Genomic DNA, 15,082 nt, shown 5'->3' on the forward strand with positions numbered 1-15,082 from the left:
CTTCTGAAAAGCACAATGTGCTCTGATTGGTCGGCTGGAGCGGCGTGTTGTGATTGGTGTTTGGGAAATGTCCCGCCCCTTACCATAACAGCCAGTTTCAACACACTACTAACTAACTCAACCAGGCCCCGCCCCTTTATTCTGCATATGAATTATTTAAATGAGGAATATTGTGTCAACCACAGTTACAATGATGTGATTTAACATTATGAAGGAATTACAACTTCACGCTCTCGTCCTGCATGGCCCATTTGCACGTAGTCTGGATGCTTCTGGGCCAGAACAACAGTCTCTCACATCAAAACTTGGCCATGGGGCGCCGATTGCCTCATTCCAAACAGTGGGTACGGGTGAGGCATGCATCACTGTTGCCATGGCGCCTCTGTCCTGGTCCTTAAAAAAAGACATCACCAAAGCACACAGCAGAACCGGTCCCAGTGGGGAATTACACAGACAGCCAGTGCAGAACTCAAACAGCGAGCGAGCAGTGTTGTTGGGCACAAATTGGATGGAAGGCATTTTATCTGCCTTGTTGAACTTGGCATGGTGTGTCTGCTCTATAACAGATGTGTTTGCTGTGGAAATACTGTATGTTTGTCCTCACTGCAATTTATCACGTAAACTAGGAAATTTACAGAATTTTAACACAATGTACTGGCAGTTCTGTGAGGCTTTATATGGCTGCCAAGGTTTTTAGGCAAATGTGAAAGAAGACAAGCTGAACTTGGTTTTCTGATTGTAATTCCAAACATAATTGAGCTGATCACAAGTAGAAATAGAAAAATCTTTTTCTGGGCAAATCACACAGAAACAACATGTACTTTTGGATTTTATTTTTAGCAGAAAGGAAGATTCTGAAGACTGTAAAAAAAAATAAAAAAAAAATAAAAAAATAAAAAAATAAATAGTATAATATTTATTTATTATTGACTTATTTTACTTTAATTAATATGATTGATATTATATTAAAATATATTAGTCTTTTATTTATTTATTTTACTTTAAATTAATATATTAATATAATACCAATTAATTAAAGTAAAATAAATAAGTTGATAATAAATAAATATTATACTGTTTATTTATTTATTTTCTTTTTTTTTAAAGTCTTCAGAATTATCCTTTCTGCTTAAAATTATATACTTATTTATTTATGGAAGCTTGTTTCCGCTGTGAAATAATAAATAAATAAATAAATAAATAAATAAAATTGCAATTGTGAGATATAAAGTCAGAATTGCTTGATATAAAGTCAGAATTGCGAGTTATATAGTCAGAATTGCAAGATATAAAGTCAGAATTGCGAGATTTAAAGTCAGAATTGTGAGTTAAAAAGTCAGAATTGCTTGATATAAAGTCAGAATTGCTTGATATAAAGTCAGAATTGTGAAATTTAAAGTCAGAATTGCAAGACATAAAGTCAGAATTGCTTGATATAAAGTCAGAATTGTGTGATATAAAGTCAGATTTGCGAGATATAAAGTCAGAATTGCGAGATTTAAAGTCAGAATTGTGAGTTATATAGTCAGAATTGCAAGTTATAAAGTCAGAATTGCAAGTTATAAAGTCAGAATTGCTTGATATAAAGTCAGAATTGCGAGTTATAAAGTCAGAATTGTGTGATATAAAGTCAGATTTGCGAGATTTAAAGTCAGAATTGCGAGATATAAAGCCAGAATTGTGAGTTATATAGTCAGAATTGCAAGATATAAAGTCAGAATTGCGAGATATAAAGCCAGAATTGTGAGTTATATAGTCAGAATTGCAAGATATAAAGTCAGAATTGCGAGATATAAAGCCAGAATTGTGAGTTATATAGTCAGAATTGCAAGATATAAAGTCAGAATTGCGAGATATAAAGCCAGAATTGTGAGTTATATAGTCAGAATTGCAAGATATAAAGTCAGAATTGCGAGATATAAAGTCAGAATTGCGAGATATAAAGCCAGAATTGTGAGTTATATAGTCAGAATTGCGAGATATAAAGTCAGAATTGCGAGATATAAAGTCAGAATTGCGAGATTTAAAGCCAGAATTGTGAGTTATATAGTCAGAATTGCAAGATATAAAGTCAGATTTGCGAGATATAAAGTCAGAATTGCGAGATATATAGTCAGATTTGCGAGATATAAAGTCAGAATTGCGTGATAAAAAGTTGCATACATTTTTCCCCTCCCCTTTCACCAGGTTTTTTCCCTTTAATTTTTGACAAATAGTACGTCTCCCATAGCAATTGTCTGATAACTCATTTATTAGTTTATAATCTATAAAAGTGCATAAAATTGTGCATGCATATACATTGAATATATAGAGAACTTCATCAAAAAAGAGAAAACAGGCCAGAGATGACAGGCTCTAACATCCTTTCTGAACTCTACACGGACGGCCCGGCACAGACTTGCTGCCTCACTCGTGGCATTGTGCTGTCACACTATTCAACACTGTATAATTCAGAGGCCCCTTTTGTGTCTGTGCAAGTTGTTTTGTGGTCGAGCAGTGAGAGGGAAGAGAGGAGAAGAAAGGATACAAAAATAGAGTGATGGGAGGAGAGCGTGAGGGAGTGAGAGAAAGATTTCTGCATTGGTAGACAAGACCATAAATAAGTCGTATAAGAGAAAACGATTAAAAACCAGACCTATCCACGCAAGCCTCACGCTCTTAAACAGCTATTAGTGCGGCTCTGTGCATGAGCTCGTATCTCACCTCTCAGATGAGCACAGGAACAGATCTGTAAATGACATGCTTGTGTCAGAGCGCTGATACACAGAAAATCAGTCTTACAGACACAAGCCAGAGATCCTTTCACACACACATTCACTCAGTAATGCATTCCCCTCAGGCATTCTCTCAGCTTTTTAAGAGGAGTGCGGAACAAGATGTGGCTTCCTGCCAATGTCTGATGGTTGACATCTACGCTCTTAATATTCCTTTATCTGGACTGACTTTTAGGTTTATGTTGAATTACAGACATCATGAAATGGTCTGACTAACGCGGTTTTCTCTTGACATTTCCTGTTGACGTATTTCCTGTTGGGTGAGACGTATTGAAAAAGGTTGTCCCCTTTTTAAACAGGCTTTACACTAGGACCGGGCAATATGGTATAAATAAAGGATATTTACCATTAATGGTGAAGGTAATGCTTTCCACATGTTTGTTAGACCTTGAGAATGAATGTAAACATGTAAACTTGTTTGTTTACAATTAAAGTACACAGAGTAGCTATATTTTACCCATGAAATTTATTTTATTTTTCCCTAAATTCTGTGTTTTCCATTGCATTTTTGTTGTTGTTGTTAAATTTAACAATTTAATCAAGCATTTAAAATGTAATCAAACGAAAATTAAACAATTAATTTACAACAAAACATTGCATTTTTATTTTTTGTCAAATAAGATGGCGCACAACAGAACTGTATAAAGGGGCAGAGGCCCTATTGTTTTCCTAAAGATTATTTTTATTATTATTATTATTATTATTCCGACTTCTCGGGCACTTTTGAGGCCTTTATCATGCTCGAAAACTCTTGAAACTTTGCACACACATCGGAATCATTAACAATTCACTTCAAACTTTATCAGTATAATGGCAAAACACAGCAGATGTAGACCGCCGAAAGATTCTTGATGTCTTAAATACTGTCGCCATGGCAACGAATCAAATATTCTTGGGTGTTTTTGTGGCTTTTAGCATGCTTCAAATTACATGAAATTCGACACACACATCAGAGTTGTCAGCCAGTAGAAATGGGCAAAGCCTTAGAAACAGGCGTGGAGAGGGAGCTCTGTAGCGCCACCTTTTGACAAAAGAATGGTTTAAAATCATTTGCATGAATAAGAGCATGATCATATAATATAACGCTTGTCAAATTATTATGGAAAAAACGGATGCTGCGTTAATTGCGTTAAATATTTTTAACGCATTAAACTGAAAAACTTAGTTGCATGTGTTAACGCACTAATATTTTCACGAAAAGTTACATTGTAAAGTAATTTTCTAACAAGGCACCGAATTGAATACTTGCAAAGAAGTTAGGGTTAGCCCATGTATGGCTTTGCTGCGTAATGATATGATTATTGCATATTAACGGCATCAAACTGACAAAAACAACCAGCCAAACCCTGATCCCCTGATGTTAGCTAATCAGAAACCTTGGAGATGCTTCTCTCAACCTCAACCAATGGCGTTTGCTGCAGCAGTGTTTTGGAAGCAAATCATTACTTTGGATTGCAGAAATCACCACTAATAGCGGCGTCCCAATTCAGAGGGTGCATCCAAAGTGCGAATGCACCACAGCGGCTCAACGAAGCCTGTCCCAATTCGAAGCCTCCTTCAAATACGGCCTATAAATGCATCCTTCTTTCCCTGCAGCCTGTCCTATCCCAAGATTCATTGTGCACGATCTTGTCACAAATGCCAGATTACACTTTTAAATGCAAGTATTGGGTTTCAGCTTACTTGAATATCTAATGATACAAATGCAGTTAAAGCTGTTCAAAAGTTGACTTGTATCTTACCGAAATGTGATTTTATAGATAGTTTATATCTTTACTGTGTACATAAATGGACCAAGGTGAATATTTAGACAGGTTGTGAACCCTCTTTTGTTTTCAAAAAAGTCCAGTACAAATGTTATTGCAGCTAGGTGACAAGAGTAATCCTTTATAGGCTAGACCGTACCATTTGACAACACTCGGTTCCATCTTCGTGGACTGTAGCCTATGAAGTCTGCAGCCTCTGAATTGCGATGTGGCTAATATCTATTTCGTCCCAAGAGGTGATTAAAACACACTGTGAACTTCTGAGTCAAGACCTTACCTGTGCAGTTAATGCTTTAAAGTGCCTCCATCACAAGGGTAATTGAACGTAAATTACACACAGTTACTACTTATTGAAGCCATAGCCGTTTTCTACCTCTGATGGCATAATGTGGAACGATCTTTGACCTGCTACTATTAACCACCAGTTCAGGTTGCTTTCAGATTGATGAGAGTGAGGGAGGCTTTATATCGCTGTCTTCAGCAATTATACGCAGCCCTTCCTGACAGACACACCCCTGGTTCGAGGTGGAATGTGAGAAGCCTGGACGAGGGCCCAGACGAGGCAAACATGATGCTGGCCAGGGTTCAGATGAGCCCCAGAGGGGCATAAGGGGGGTGTCACGCTGTTTGTGGCCGAAAACCGCTAAACCACAATGCAGACATAATATCCAACCACATGTCGCTTAGATATGAAGCACACGATTGTTTCTTGTGCCTCCGTTAAAACCTAAGAAAACAGTTATTGAAAATCAGGACATGACGACAAAGTCTCCTCTAATGAAAAACGTCTGCAAACGTGCTGCTGCTAAGGTATACAACAATTTTTTTTAAAGGATTAGTTCAACCAAAAATGAAAATGATGTTATCAGCTAATCAACCTTTATGTCGGTCTTTTGTGGGACACAAAAAGAAAAATTTAAAGAATTCTGCTGGTCACTTTTTTCCATGCAAACGCACTGAATGGGAACTGAAGCTTCAAAAAGGACACATCTCCTTGTTTTCCAGTACAAATATCTAATCATTCTTAAATACATTTACTTGAGAAGCAAAATGACTTGAGATATGATTATGAAGTCTTGTTTTCTGAAAAATAAATAAATAAAATGAAGTGAGTTTGTACTTAAAACAAGAACAAATATCTGTCAGTGGAGTCGGAAAAATCATATTTTCCCTTTGAATGAAGTTTATTTTTTCTGACTCCACTGGCAGATATTTGATCTTGTTTTAAGTACAAACTCACTTCATTTTGATGATTTTTTTAAGTCTTTTTTGCTTCTCAAGTAAATGTATCTTGGTTTAAGAATTTTAAGATATTTTAAAAGAAAAGCAAGACAAAGTACTTAGCAAGAATAACATTTTTGCAGTGTGTCAGGAACATACTAAAATGTAAGTTTATACAGTATAACTCTCATTTACACATTCATTATAAAAGTAGAGATGTCTGATTCACGAACAGAGTCAGATTTTTTCAATGAATCAGTTGATTCAGTTCATAAAACCGATCTGAATGATTCATTTATGAATTGAACTGATTCAGCTCTGAATAAATGGTTCAGTCAGGTTAGTCAGTCAAGGTTATTGGCGAATAACAGCTTAAATTTCAGTGTGTTTCTCATACAGTAATTTGATATGATTTCAGAAAGCTTGGAATACAGCAAACAAGTCATATGGACAACTTTTTTATGACACTTCTGTTTCAAAGTCCATTTTCCCATGGGCATGACAAAAAACTACTTTTGTGATTCACAGAAAAAAAGAAAGTCATACAGGTTTAAAATATAAAAAATAATATGATCAATAAGTCATGACAACATGTGTTTGTAACTCATCAAAATTCAGGTTATACAACATTCAACTATGCAAGATTTAAAAATAATGAGTTGAAATGACTTGAACAGCCAATTTGATTATACTTAATTTAAAGCAACTTCTAAACTGAACTGAAGATTTTAAGTTGAATTTTTTTACAGTGCAAAAAATGACAGATTTTCCATTTTTTGGTGAAGTATCCCTTTAAGGTTTGAAAACAAGTTCTCTGCAACTATCTTGCACCGTCACTAAGGTTAAGCTTACAGACCAATATATCGTTTTAATGGAGATCATAATGCAAGATTGGCGTCAGATAACTTCATGTGCGCTTTAGCCCCACTGTGCAGAACGTTAACAATATCAGTGGAAAAAACCTGATAAAACAAACTACTCCCCGAGATCTGGCAGGGAGAAGCAAGACCTGTGGCTTGCATACAGCACAAGTGTTACAAAAACCATAATGTGAGAATGATAAGAGAAAACATAACTCATCCAAATACTCTAATCCACACAATTACGCACACACATTTTTGATTTCCCGTTCTTTCTCGACTCGCTCCTCTTCGGTTTCCCACAGGGAGGGAAACATTATTGCTCATTACTTATCTGCCTCTCTTTATTCAACAATTTTGCAGTTCGGCCCAAGAGTCATTCAGAGCACTTTTGATGCTTTGATTTGATTTCTTGGAATAGTTGATGTATTTTAAGCTGAAATATTGGCTAACAAGGACAGATGAAGACTTCTCTCTTGGGTTTATTCATGTTAGAAGGTTCTGTTTGTAATGAACGAGAGGAGTAAATAGATATGGACTTAGTATTAGTGTGTATTTAGTCAAGATATTATCATCTGCTGTGAGGATCACGGGTATATTTATGCTTTATTAGAACATTTTCAATTATTCAAACGGTTGAATTGCATTTCTAAAACTGGATGAGGAGCCAAAGCAATATCCTGAAATATAGAAAAACATCTGACAATCTCTGAAATCAATGGCACACTTGCATATCAAAATGTTATGTTAAAAGACACTTTAACAAGCCAATATAATAAAAAGTTAAACCCAAGTTAAAAATAAGAAAATCCCACTTAGATTAAGAAAAGGCTCGGATTTGAAAAATGTCCATGTCAATTTCTGGTCCAAAACAATTTGAACATAAGGTACCATATTTTAATAAAAAAATTAAAGGGATATTTTTAATGCCAACAGTAACACCATTTTCCAAAGAAAATACTCCAGGGCAACACAAACGCCAAAAGATATAACAAAATATTCTCATTTTTATTCAGCGCACATTAACTTTTAGCCTGAGGCACTTTTCCCCCCTGCAAAAACATGGAGAACCAAAAGCCCAAAACACCTAACGTAAATAAAATGACAATTAAATTCACATTAATCCTAAAGCGAGCTGCACCAGTGGACAATTTATTAAAGTCACAGATGGAAATCTGAGCTCATAAATACATTAAGCCGCCTACTATGAGGTGGGATAGTTTACAAAATTAGACGTTAAATGGCGTATTTAAGTTTTGGGGTATAGATTTCAGGAGGTTTCTCTGCCCTTTATCAAGCAGACATGGCACAGTTAGCTTAACGACCCAGATGAGATACAGCTTGGGGAAAATTGCTTCAAAAAAGTAGCAAGGAACATCAAGTCAGACTAAATTATTTTTTGCTGGAGCCAGGTTGAGTTAGTTAGTAGTGTGTTGACAAACTGTCCAATCGCAACACCAATCACAACACACTGCTCCAGCCGACCAATCAGAGCACATTGTGCTTTTCAGAAGGAGGAGCTTCATAGAGACAGGAACTAAACAGAGCGTTACTGACAGACTGGGAAGAGAGGAGCTGCAACATTCAAGCATGAAATCCTGCAGTAGAGCCCAAAAACACAATCAAGACTTTGAGAAAATGGCACAATAAGTCCTCTTTAAAACTGAAGCAGTGACGTCTCTCTGTGGCGCTCAGATAAATGTGGCACTGTTGCGTGTAAAAGCTATAAAACAGGAAGGAAGATCTTTTTAGTGAATGTTCACTTCGCTTCATCCAGCTTGTTGCTTTTGGCAGCTTCTATCAGCAAAACAAACTCTGATACAAAGGAAGTCACCCTTAAAATAGCTCAGCCCTGCTTTGGCTTCATAGACGTGCTGTGTGGCCGAGTGAGGGTCCGGTCTTCATGAATACCATCAGTGAAGGAAACCCTCTTGAGCGTCGGGATTAACCTTTCCGTTTTACTCTAGTCACTGATGTACAAATGGGGTCGAGCAGAACAATGGTGAATTTCACAGGGCCAGGGTTCGAATGTGTGCTTTTAAATCTAAAGTGCTGCTTGGCAAGACGCTCTATCCTCAGAAACATGAGCTCGGAAAAAGTTCTCTTTGAACGCGGAGTGTGAAGATCCATCACTTCCAGTCCCCTGACGACTCACACATGTGACACGGAGCTTGAGCTTTGCTCAAAATGGACCTCGAGCCCTACTGACAGAATGAATATTATGCCCTTTAAGTCTACATTCATGCTTGAATGTTCATTATTTTCCTCATATTCTTCATTGTTGCAGCTCTTCTCTTCCCAGTCTGTCAGTAGCCGCATTACCCTTTAAAATTGCGCAAATTGAAAATACGCCCAATGGAAATGCGTCAATTTTGCAAAAACTCCCATAAAAGTTTGCTCACATGTGGTGGATTTTCAGGCAATTCGAAAAAGGAATATTTCACAAAACTGCAATGGAAACAGTTTTTTCGCATTTACAGGACACCTGCTGTATGTAAAATTCGATTATTCTTTAAAGAGGGCACGGTATGTTTGGACGAGAGTTCTTCATTAAACTCATAAAAGAAAAGCATTACGGGACTACTTGATTCTAAACAACAAAGAAATGCCACAATTTGAATTTATCAAGCATTTATTAAGCAAAAACACCCAGAAACTCCTCATACGAGGTCGCTTCCAAGTATAAGGGGCCATAAATGCTTGGATGACATTCCTACATCTTCTTTGATTACAAATAATGGCTAGTGGAATGGCTGGGATATACGTAAACCTACTAACATCCGTTGCTAAGATGATTTTTAAAATGACTTACCGTGAGAGGAAAAAAAGACGTTTTAGTCACATAACATTGGTTAATGGAAACCGCGTTTTTTTTAATCATTATTTAGAAAATATCACAAAAGTTTTGCGCAAATCTGTAATGGAAACACGGCTACTAACGCTCTTATTTCCTGTCTCTATGAAGCCCCTCCTTCTGAAAAATGTGCTTTGATTGGTGTTTGGGAAATGTCCCGCCCCCTTACCATAACCGCCAGTTTCAACACACTACTAACTAACTCGACCAGGCCCCGCCCCTTTATTCTGCATATTAATTATTTAAATGAGGAATATTGTGAAGAAAACTCAAGACTACAATGGAGCTCAGAAACAGTGACACTGATATAGTTATAAATGTCTTCATTGAACAATTTAATGCGTCCTTGCTGAATAAAAGTATTATTTTCTTTTAAAACAAAGTTGGACTCCTTTCACCTTGAGCGGCCAGAAGGAAAGTCAAATGGGATTTGAATGACATGAGGTTGAGTAAGTGATTAGATATCCAAGGAACTGAATAATACCTTTCTTTGCCCTTCTCTCAAATTTAAAAGCATCCCTTCATTAAACAGATGATAGTTTAAGCATTTGAGATTAGCTCTACGTCCACAAGAGGCCAGTTTCCTGTAACAAATGATAAAAGATCAACAGTCTCCCTCTTCGGACCGTGCCTGCTTCTGGGATAATCCCTGGACAAACAGAAGCCACCTTTGACTGGACAAGAATGTTATCGGGATACTCTCTTCCCCCGTCCCAGCAGAATTCCTCAGCGAACGTATACCGACCCCACACAGACCCCTCCGCACCTCAGTCACTATCTGCAGTCTTTCATCAGCCTGCGGCTTGAGTGGTATTAAGAGTTACTCCGCAGTCACGGCTCACTTGATTAAGACAGATAGACCGGCGCAGGACACTTCATCTTCTGTCCGATGAAATATGTTAACTGCATCCTCATGTTCCTCCAGCACAATTAGCCTGAATGAGGACTGAATCCACTAAAACAAGCTTCTCTTGTGCTATCCGTCCTGTTGCATTTCAAACGTTAAGTAGAGCTACCGAACAAGACATGATGTATTAACATCGACTGTGCAGGTATGTTTTTTCCTGCATAAAGTATATCAGTGAGGAGGAAACTAGCTTATACTCCTTTCGCTATATTTTATGATAAGCCCGTTACTCACTGGTGTAGAATTCAGACCGCATGTACTGCCAAACTGCTTTTTTATGAACTCTGACATACTAAAAACGTTGTACGTCTTCTGATAGCATGCATGTCCTGGTAAAAAGGCTTTTTATTTTTCCTTCTTTCATGCTCTTTGTTTTTAACCATTGCACCATAATATTATTTCAGCCGACTCTGTCTAAAATGCAGCCAAAAGAGATTTTGTAAAGGGATCATACAAGTGTCTGCAAATACTAATCTGTAGCTGTTTTATATCCATCAGTGTAATTAAGTTGGACGGCACTGCGAAATGAAGAAGAGAATGGAAATGCTGAGAAAAGCACGAGGGATTTGACCGTTTGGAAGGAATGATTTAGATCAATTAGAGATCCGTTCATGTTGCAGCCATGACTTCTGCTTAAAAACATCATGCTAGATTATTTTTTTTAGAAAAGGACTGGGCCACCCATTCTATCACGTCAATTCAACAAAAATTAACAGAGCATGAACAGGTTAAACTGTGGGACCAACCAGTTTACATGTAGCGTGCATTATACTTGAGTTAAAAAAAAAAAAAAAAAAAAATGACATATATATATATTTTTTCTTCACACACCCTCCCTGTAATCCATCATATTTTAAATGTGCATGTTATATTTCATGAAGATAAACAGATGGATTTAAGTAATTAATCTCATACAACTCACCAAGATCACAATATTGATAAATAACAGTGTGTTTTAGATATGGTTTGTTTGTGTAATGAAACCGACGAAGTCAATGTTAGATTAGTTTGCCATGCCAAGAAACTTCTGGTTGTTTCTGTAGGTGTTTCTGTTTTAGAAGCAATTTAATGACTGACCGCTACAGTAAACCCATTATAATTGAACTACAATTATAATTATAGTGAAATAAAAACTGAATAATGTAGTCATGTAAATTATCATAAGCATTTTTTTCTATTATACATGAATGTATAAAATTACTACACAAATGCATGCAGCTATCTAAACAAATTACACTATATATATATATATATATATATATATATATATAAAGTGTCTATATACAATTGAGGTCCAAATGTCTGAGACCACTAATAAAACAAATATTTTTAAAATACCTTTTGTGTTTTAATCATTTAAATATTTAATATTTATTTTAATACATTTCATAACATATCAGTTTGGGCTCAGATTTTTGGACATTTAATAAATATTATTATTATGTTTTAATCAAATATAACAAGTCATTTACTGCATGTCAAAATATTTTTGTCTGTGATATAAATTTAATTCCCATCAACTTTGCTTAAAGGTTATGAAAAACAAACTCTCAATCATATATTGCGGAGTGTTGCTCAGGGAACAAGCTGATGCTTTTAGAAACCATTAAAGCCGTGCTGTTATCTCTGCCAGGACAGTTAAAGTTTAGCCCATAATAGACGGGCAGATCCTCCTCGCTCTTCCTTCAAGCACTCCCGGGGGTCTGCCTGACTTCCTGTCATTAAAGAGACAGCGCACCCGACTACCATCTGGGTGACTGACAACCCGCCATCAGCACAACGTGTGGAGTCCACCTGAACATCTGCGAAATCAGCCAGACGCTGGCCGAGCGAGACACCCCTGCCAGGCGCTGACGTCGTGCGGCGTGAGCAGACAGCGGCTGAACAGAGCGATCGGTGTTGATGTAAATCAGGTTTCTGACAGCTAAAGTGGCCAGCGTAATGCTTTTAATAAGACAGGTCTGTTATTGTAAAGCTCGTTCTCTGCCTTGTTGCAAAACTCGCAGTGCAGTGACCATAAAACACGTCCTTACAATCTGCCATCTGAACATCAGCCAAGAACACAGTTGAGAAAAAAAAAAAAAAAAACATCTGAGAAGTTTCACTGTTGTCTAAACAATTTTAGACGACAATCGAACGGCTGAAGTGCTCAGCGTCAGGAACAGCACTGATCCCTGTCGGCTTTAGACTCGTAAACACTTCTAACATGTACACACAAGTCTTTCTTTCACAGATTGAGAGACAGATAGAATGATAAAATGATAAATAGAATGACAGAATGATAGATAGAACGATAGATAGAACGATAGATAGAACGATAGATAGATAGAACGATAGATAGATAGAACGATAGATAGAACAATGGATGGATGGATAGATAGATAGATAGATAGATAGATAGATAGATAGATAGATAGATAGATAGATAGATAGATAGATAGATAGATAGATAGATAGATAGATAGATAGATAGATAGATAGATAGATAGATAGATAGATAGAATGCTCAAAAATTTTAAAATTTAAACTAAAAATATCTGGGTGAACTATGCCTTTAAAACTTTATTGTCTCTTAGCTGCTTTATACGGAAGCTTGTTTCCACCACTAAATAAAAAAATAAAAAAATAAGTTTAGAGATTTAAACTCGCAATTGCAAGTTATAAAGTCAGACTTTATATCTCGCAATTTGGACTTTATATCTCGCAATTCTTACTTTGTATCTCGCAATTCGGACTTTATATCTCGCATTTCAGACTTTATTACTCGCAATTCTGACTTTATAACTCGCAATTCTGACTTTATAACTCGCAATTCGGACTTTATATCTCGCAATTTGGACTTTATATCTCGCATTTCGGACTTTATTACTCGCAATTCAGACTTCATAACTCGCAATTCGGACTTTATAACTCGCAATTCGGACTTTATAACTCACAATTCAGACTTCATAACTCGCAATTCTGACTTTATAACTCACAATTCAGACTTTATAACTCACAATTCAGACTTCATAACTCGCAATTCTGACTTTATAACTCGCAATTCTGACTTTATATCTCGCAATTCTGACTTTATATCTCGCAATTCTGACTTTATAACTCGCAATTCGGACTTTATAACTCACAATTCAGACTTTATAACTCGCAATTTGGACTTTATATCTCGCATTTCGGACTTTATTACTCGCAATTCAGACTTCATAACTCGCAATTTGGACTTTATATCTCGCAATTTGGACTTTGTATCTCGCAATTCGGACTTTATATCTCGCAATTCGGACTTTATAACTCCCAATTCGGACTTTATATCTCGCAATTCGGACTTTATATCTCGCAATTCTGAGAAAAAAAGTCACAATTACCTTTTTATTTTTTATATTTCATAGCAGAAACAAGCTTCCATAGCTTTAGACTCAGTTTTGCACATCCAAGTCTTAGTTTTCACACACCAAGCTTTGCACTTCAGTTCAGACTTTAAAAGCATGTAATCTTTCCTCTCTGCTGCTCTACTGACTCCATTCACTCCTCTCAGCTCACAAAACTATGATAATTGCAATAATTATGCGATCATCCATTGCACAACCTTGCAGAACTCACCTTTTGTAACCACTGTGTGTAGTTCTCCATGACGTTCTCCAGCTGCTGGATCTTCTGGTTGGAGAAGTCAGCTTCAGGTTGAGGTGCGTCCCGCTGAAGTGTGTTGGCATTGTACGTCGTGCCCGCTTTAAACTCTCGACAAGCTCCTCCATCGCCCTCCGGAAGGATAAAAGTGTAGCTGCACTGTCCGTGTTGGATCCGGTGATATTTCCGACCGCTGCTGCTGTTGCCGGTGGATTTCGCCGTGGAGCTTCTGAGTCCTTCTTCTGCTGTTCTTCTTTGCTCAGCTCCTCCACAGTCTGCTACCACCAGCAGCGCCGCCAGGGACGCGCAGCGCCACACAAACCACATGGCAGGAGCTGGAGGAGGTCGCAAATATCAAAGTTCGTTCAAGGGTTCAGTTGGTTCCTTTAGTCCGGAGTCAGGTGGAATCAGTGCAAGCAGAGATGTTGGGACGGCGTGATCACGTCCAGACTGGACCGGTGCCTGGAGGTCATTATCGATCCTGTCACCTGCTCACAAAACACTAATATCTACTTGGTCTTTTGGGGAAGACCTGAAGCCTTGAGAAACTGCATGTGAAACACAGCTAGGCAGTTATGAAGAAAGCAAGACAGCGTCCATGAAGATGTAGTCTGGAGTGTTGTCAGACCTCCCCTGGCGCGCTCTCTCTCTATGTTTCCTCTGTGTGTGACCGTGCGACTGAATGACTTTGCTCTGGGCTTCTAGCATGCTCTGCGCCGGCCCCTCGCAGTGACTGGAGAGGAATGTGTGCGTGAACGTGTGTGTGTGTGGGTGTGAGAGAGAGAGGGAGAAAAGGAAAGTGAAGCGTAGCGGGACCCCAGCAAAGAGGATGTTCTTAGTGCTTGAGGATCGTTTTACAAGCCTTCTGACCCTGTGTTTGTGTAGTAGCCCTGCCTCCCGTACACTGAACCTTCAGTAACATACACACACATTTAATGGACAGCTGATCAGCTTCTAAACTACATTTGATTGCATTAAAGGGAGAGTTCACACGAAATTGTCATCATTTACTGTATGCATTCTCATGTTTTCCATAGTAATCCATATGACTTTCTTTTCTTTATGAAGCACAGAAAGAG

At 37.6% G+C, this 15,082-nt stretch overlaps 1 protein-coding gene across 1 annotated transcript in view; it reads right to left on the reverse strand.

The window, feature by feature from the left end:
- angpt1 (angiopoietin 1) overlaps window positions 1-14,841 on the reverse strand; it is a 70,714-nt gene extending 55,873 nt beyond the window's left edge. Inside the window, exon 1 of the mRNA XM_051873135.1 lies at window positions 13,980-14,841. Coding sequence (XP_051729095.1) covers window positions 13,980-14,330 — 351 coding nt within the window. The 5' untranslated portion in view covers window positions 14,331-14,841. The remainder of the gene's footprint in view (window positions 1-13,979) is intronic.
- Between the last annotated feature and the right edge of the window lie 241 nt (window positions 14,842-15,082).

Source organism: Ctenopharyngodon idella, chromosome 19 (genome assembly GCF_019924925.1).
Source record: "Ctenopharyngodon idella isolate HZGC_01 chromosome 19, HZGC01, whole genome shotgun sequence".
NCBI classification, from domain to species: Eukaryota; Metazoa; Chordata; class Actinopteri; order Cypriniformes; family Xenocyprididae; genus Ctenopharyngodon; species Ctenopharyngodon idella.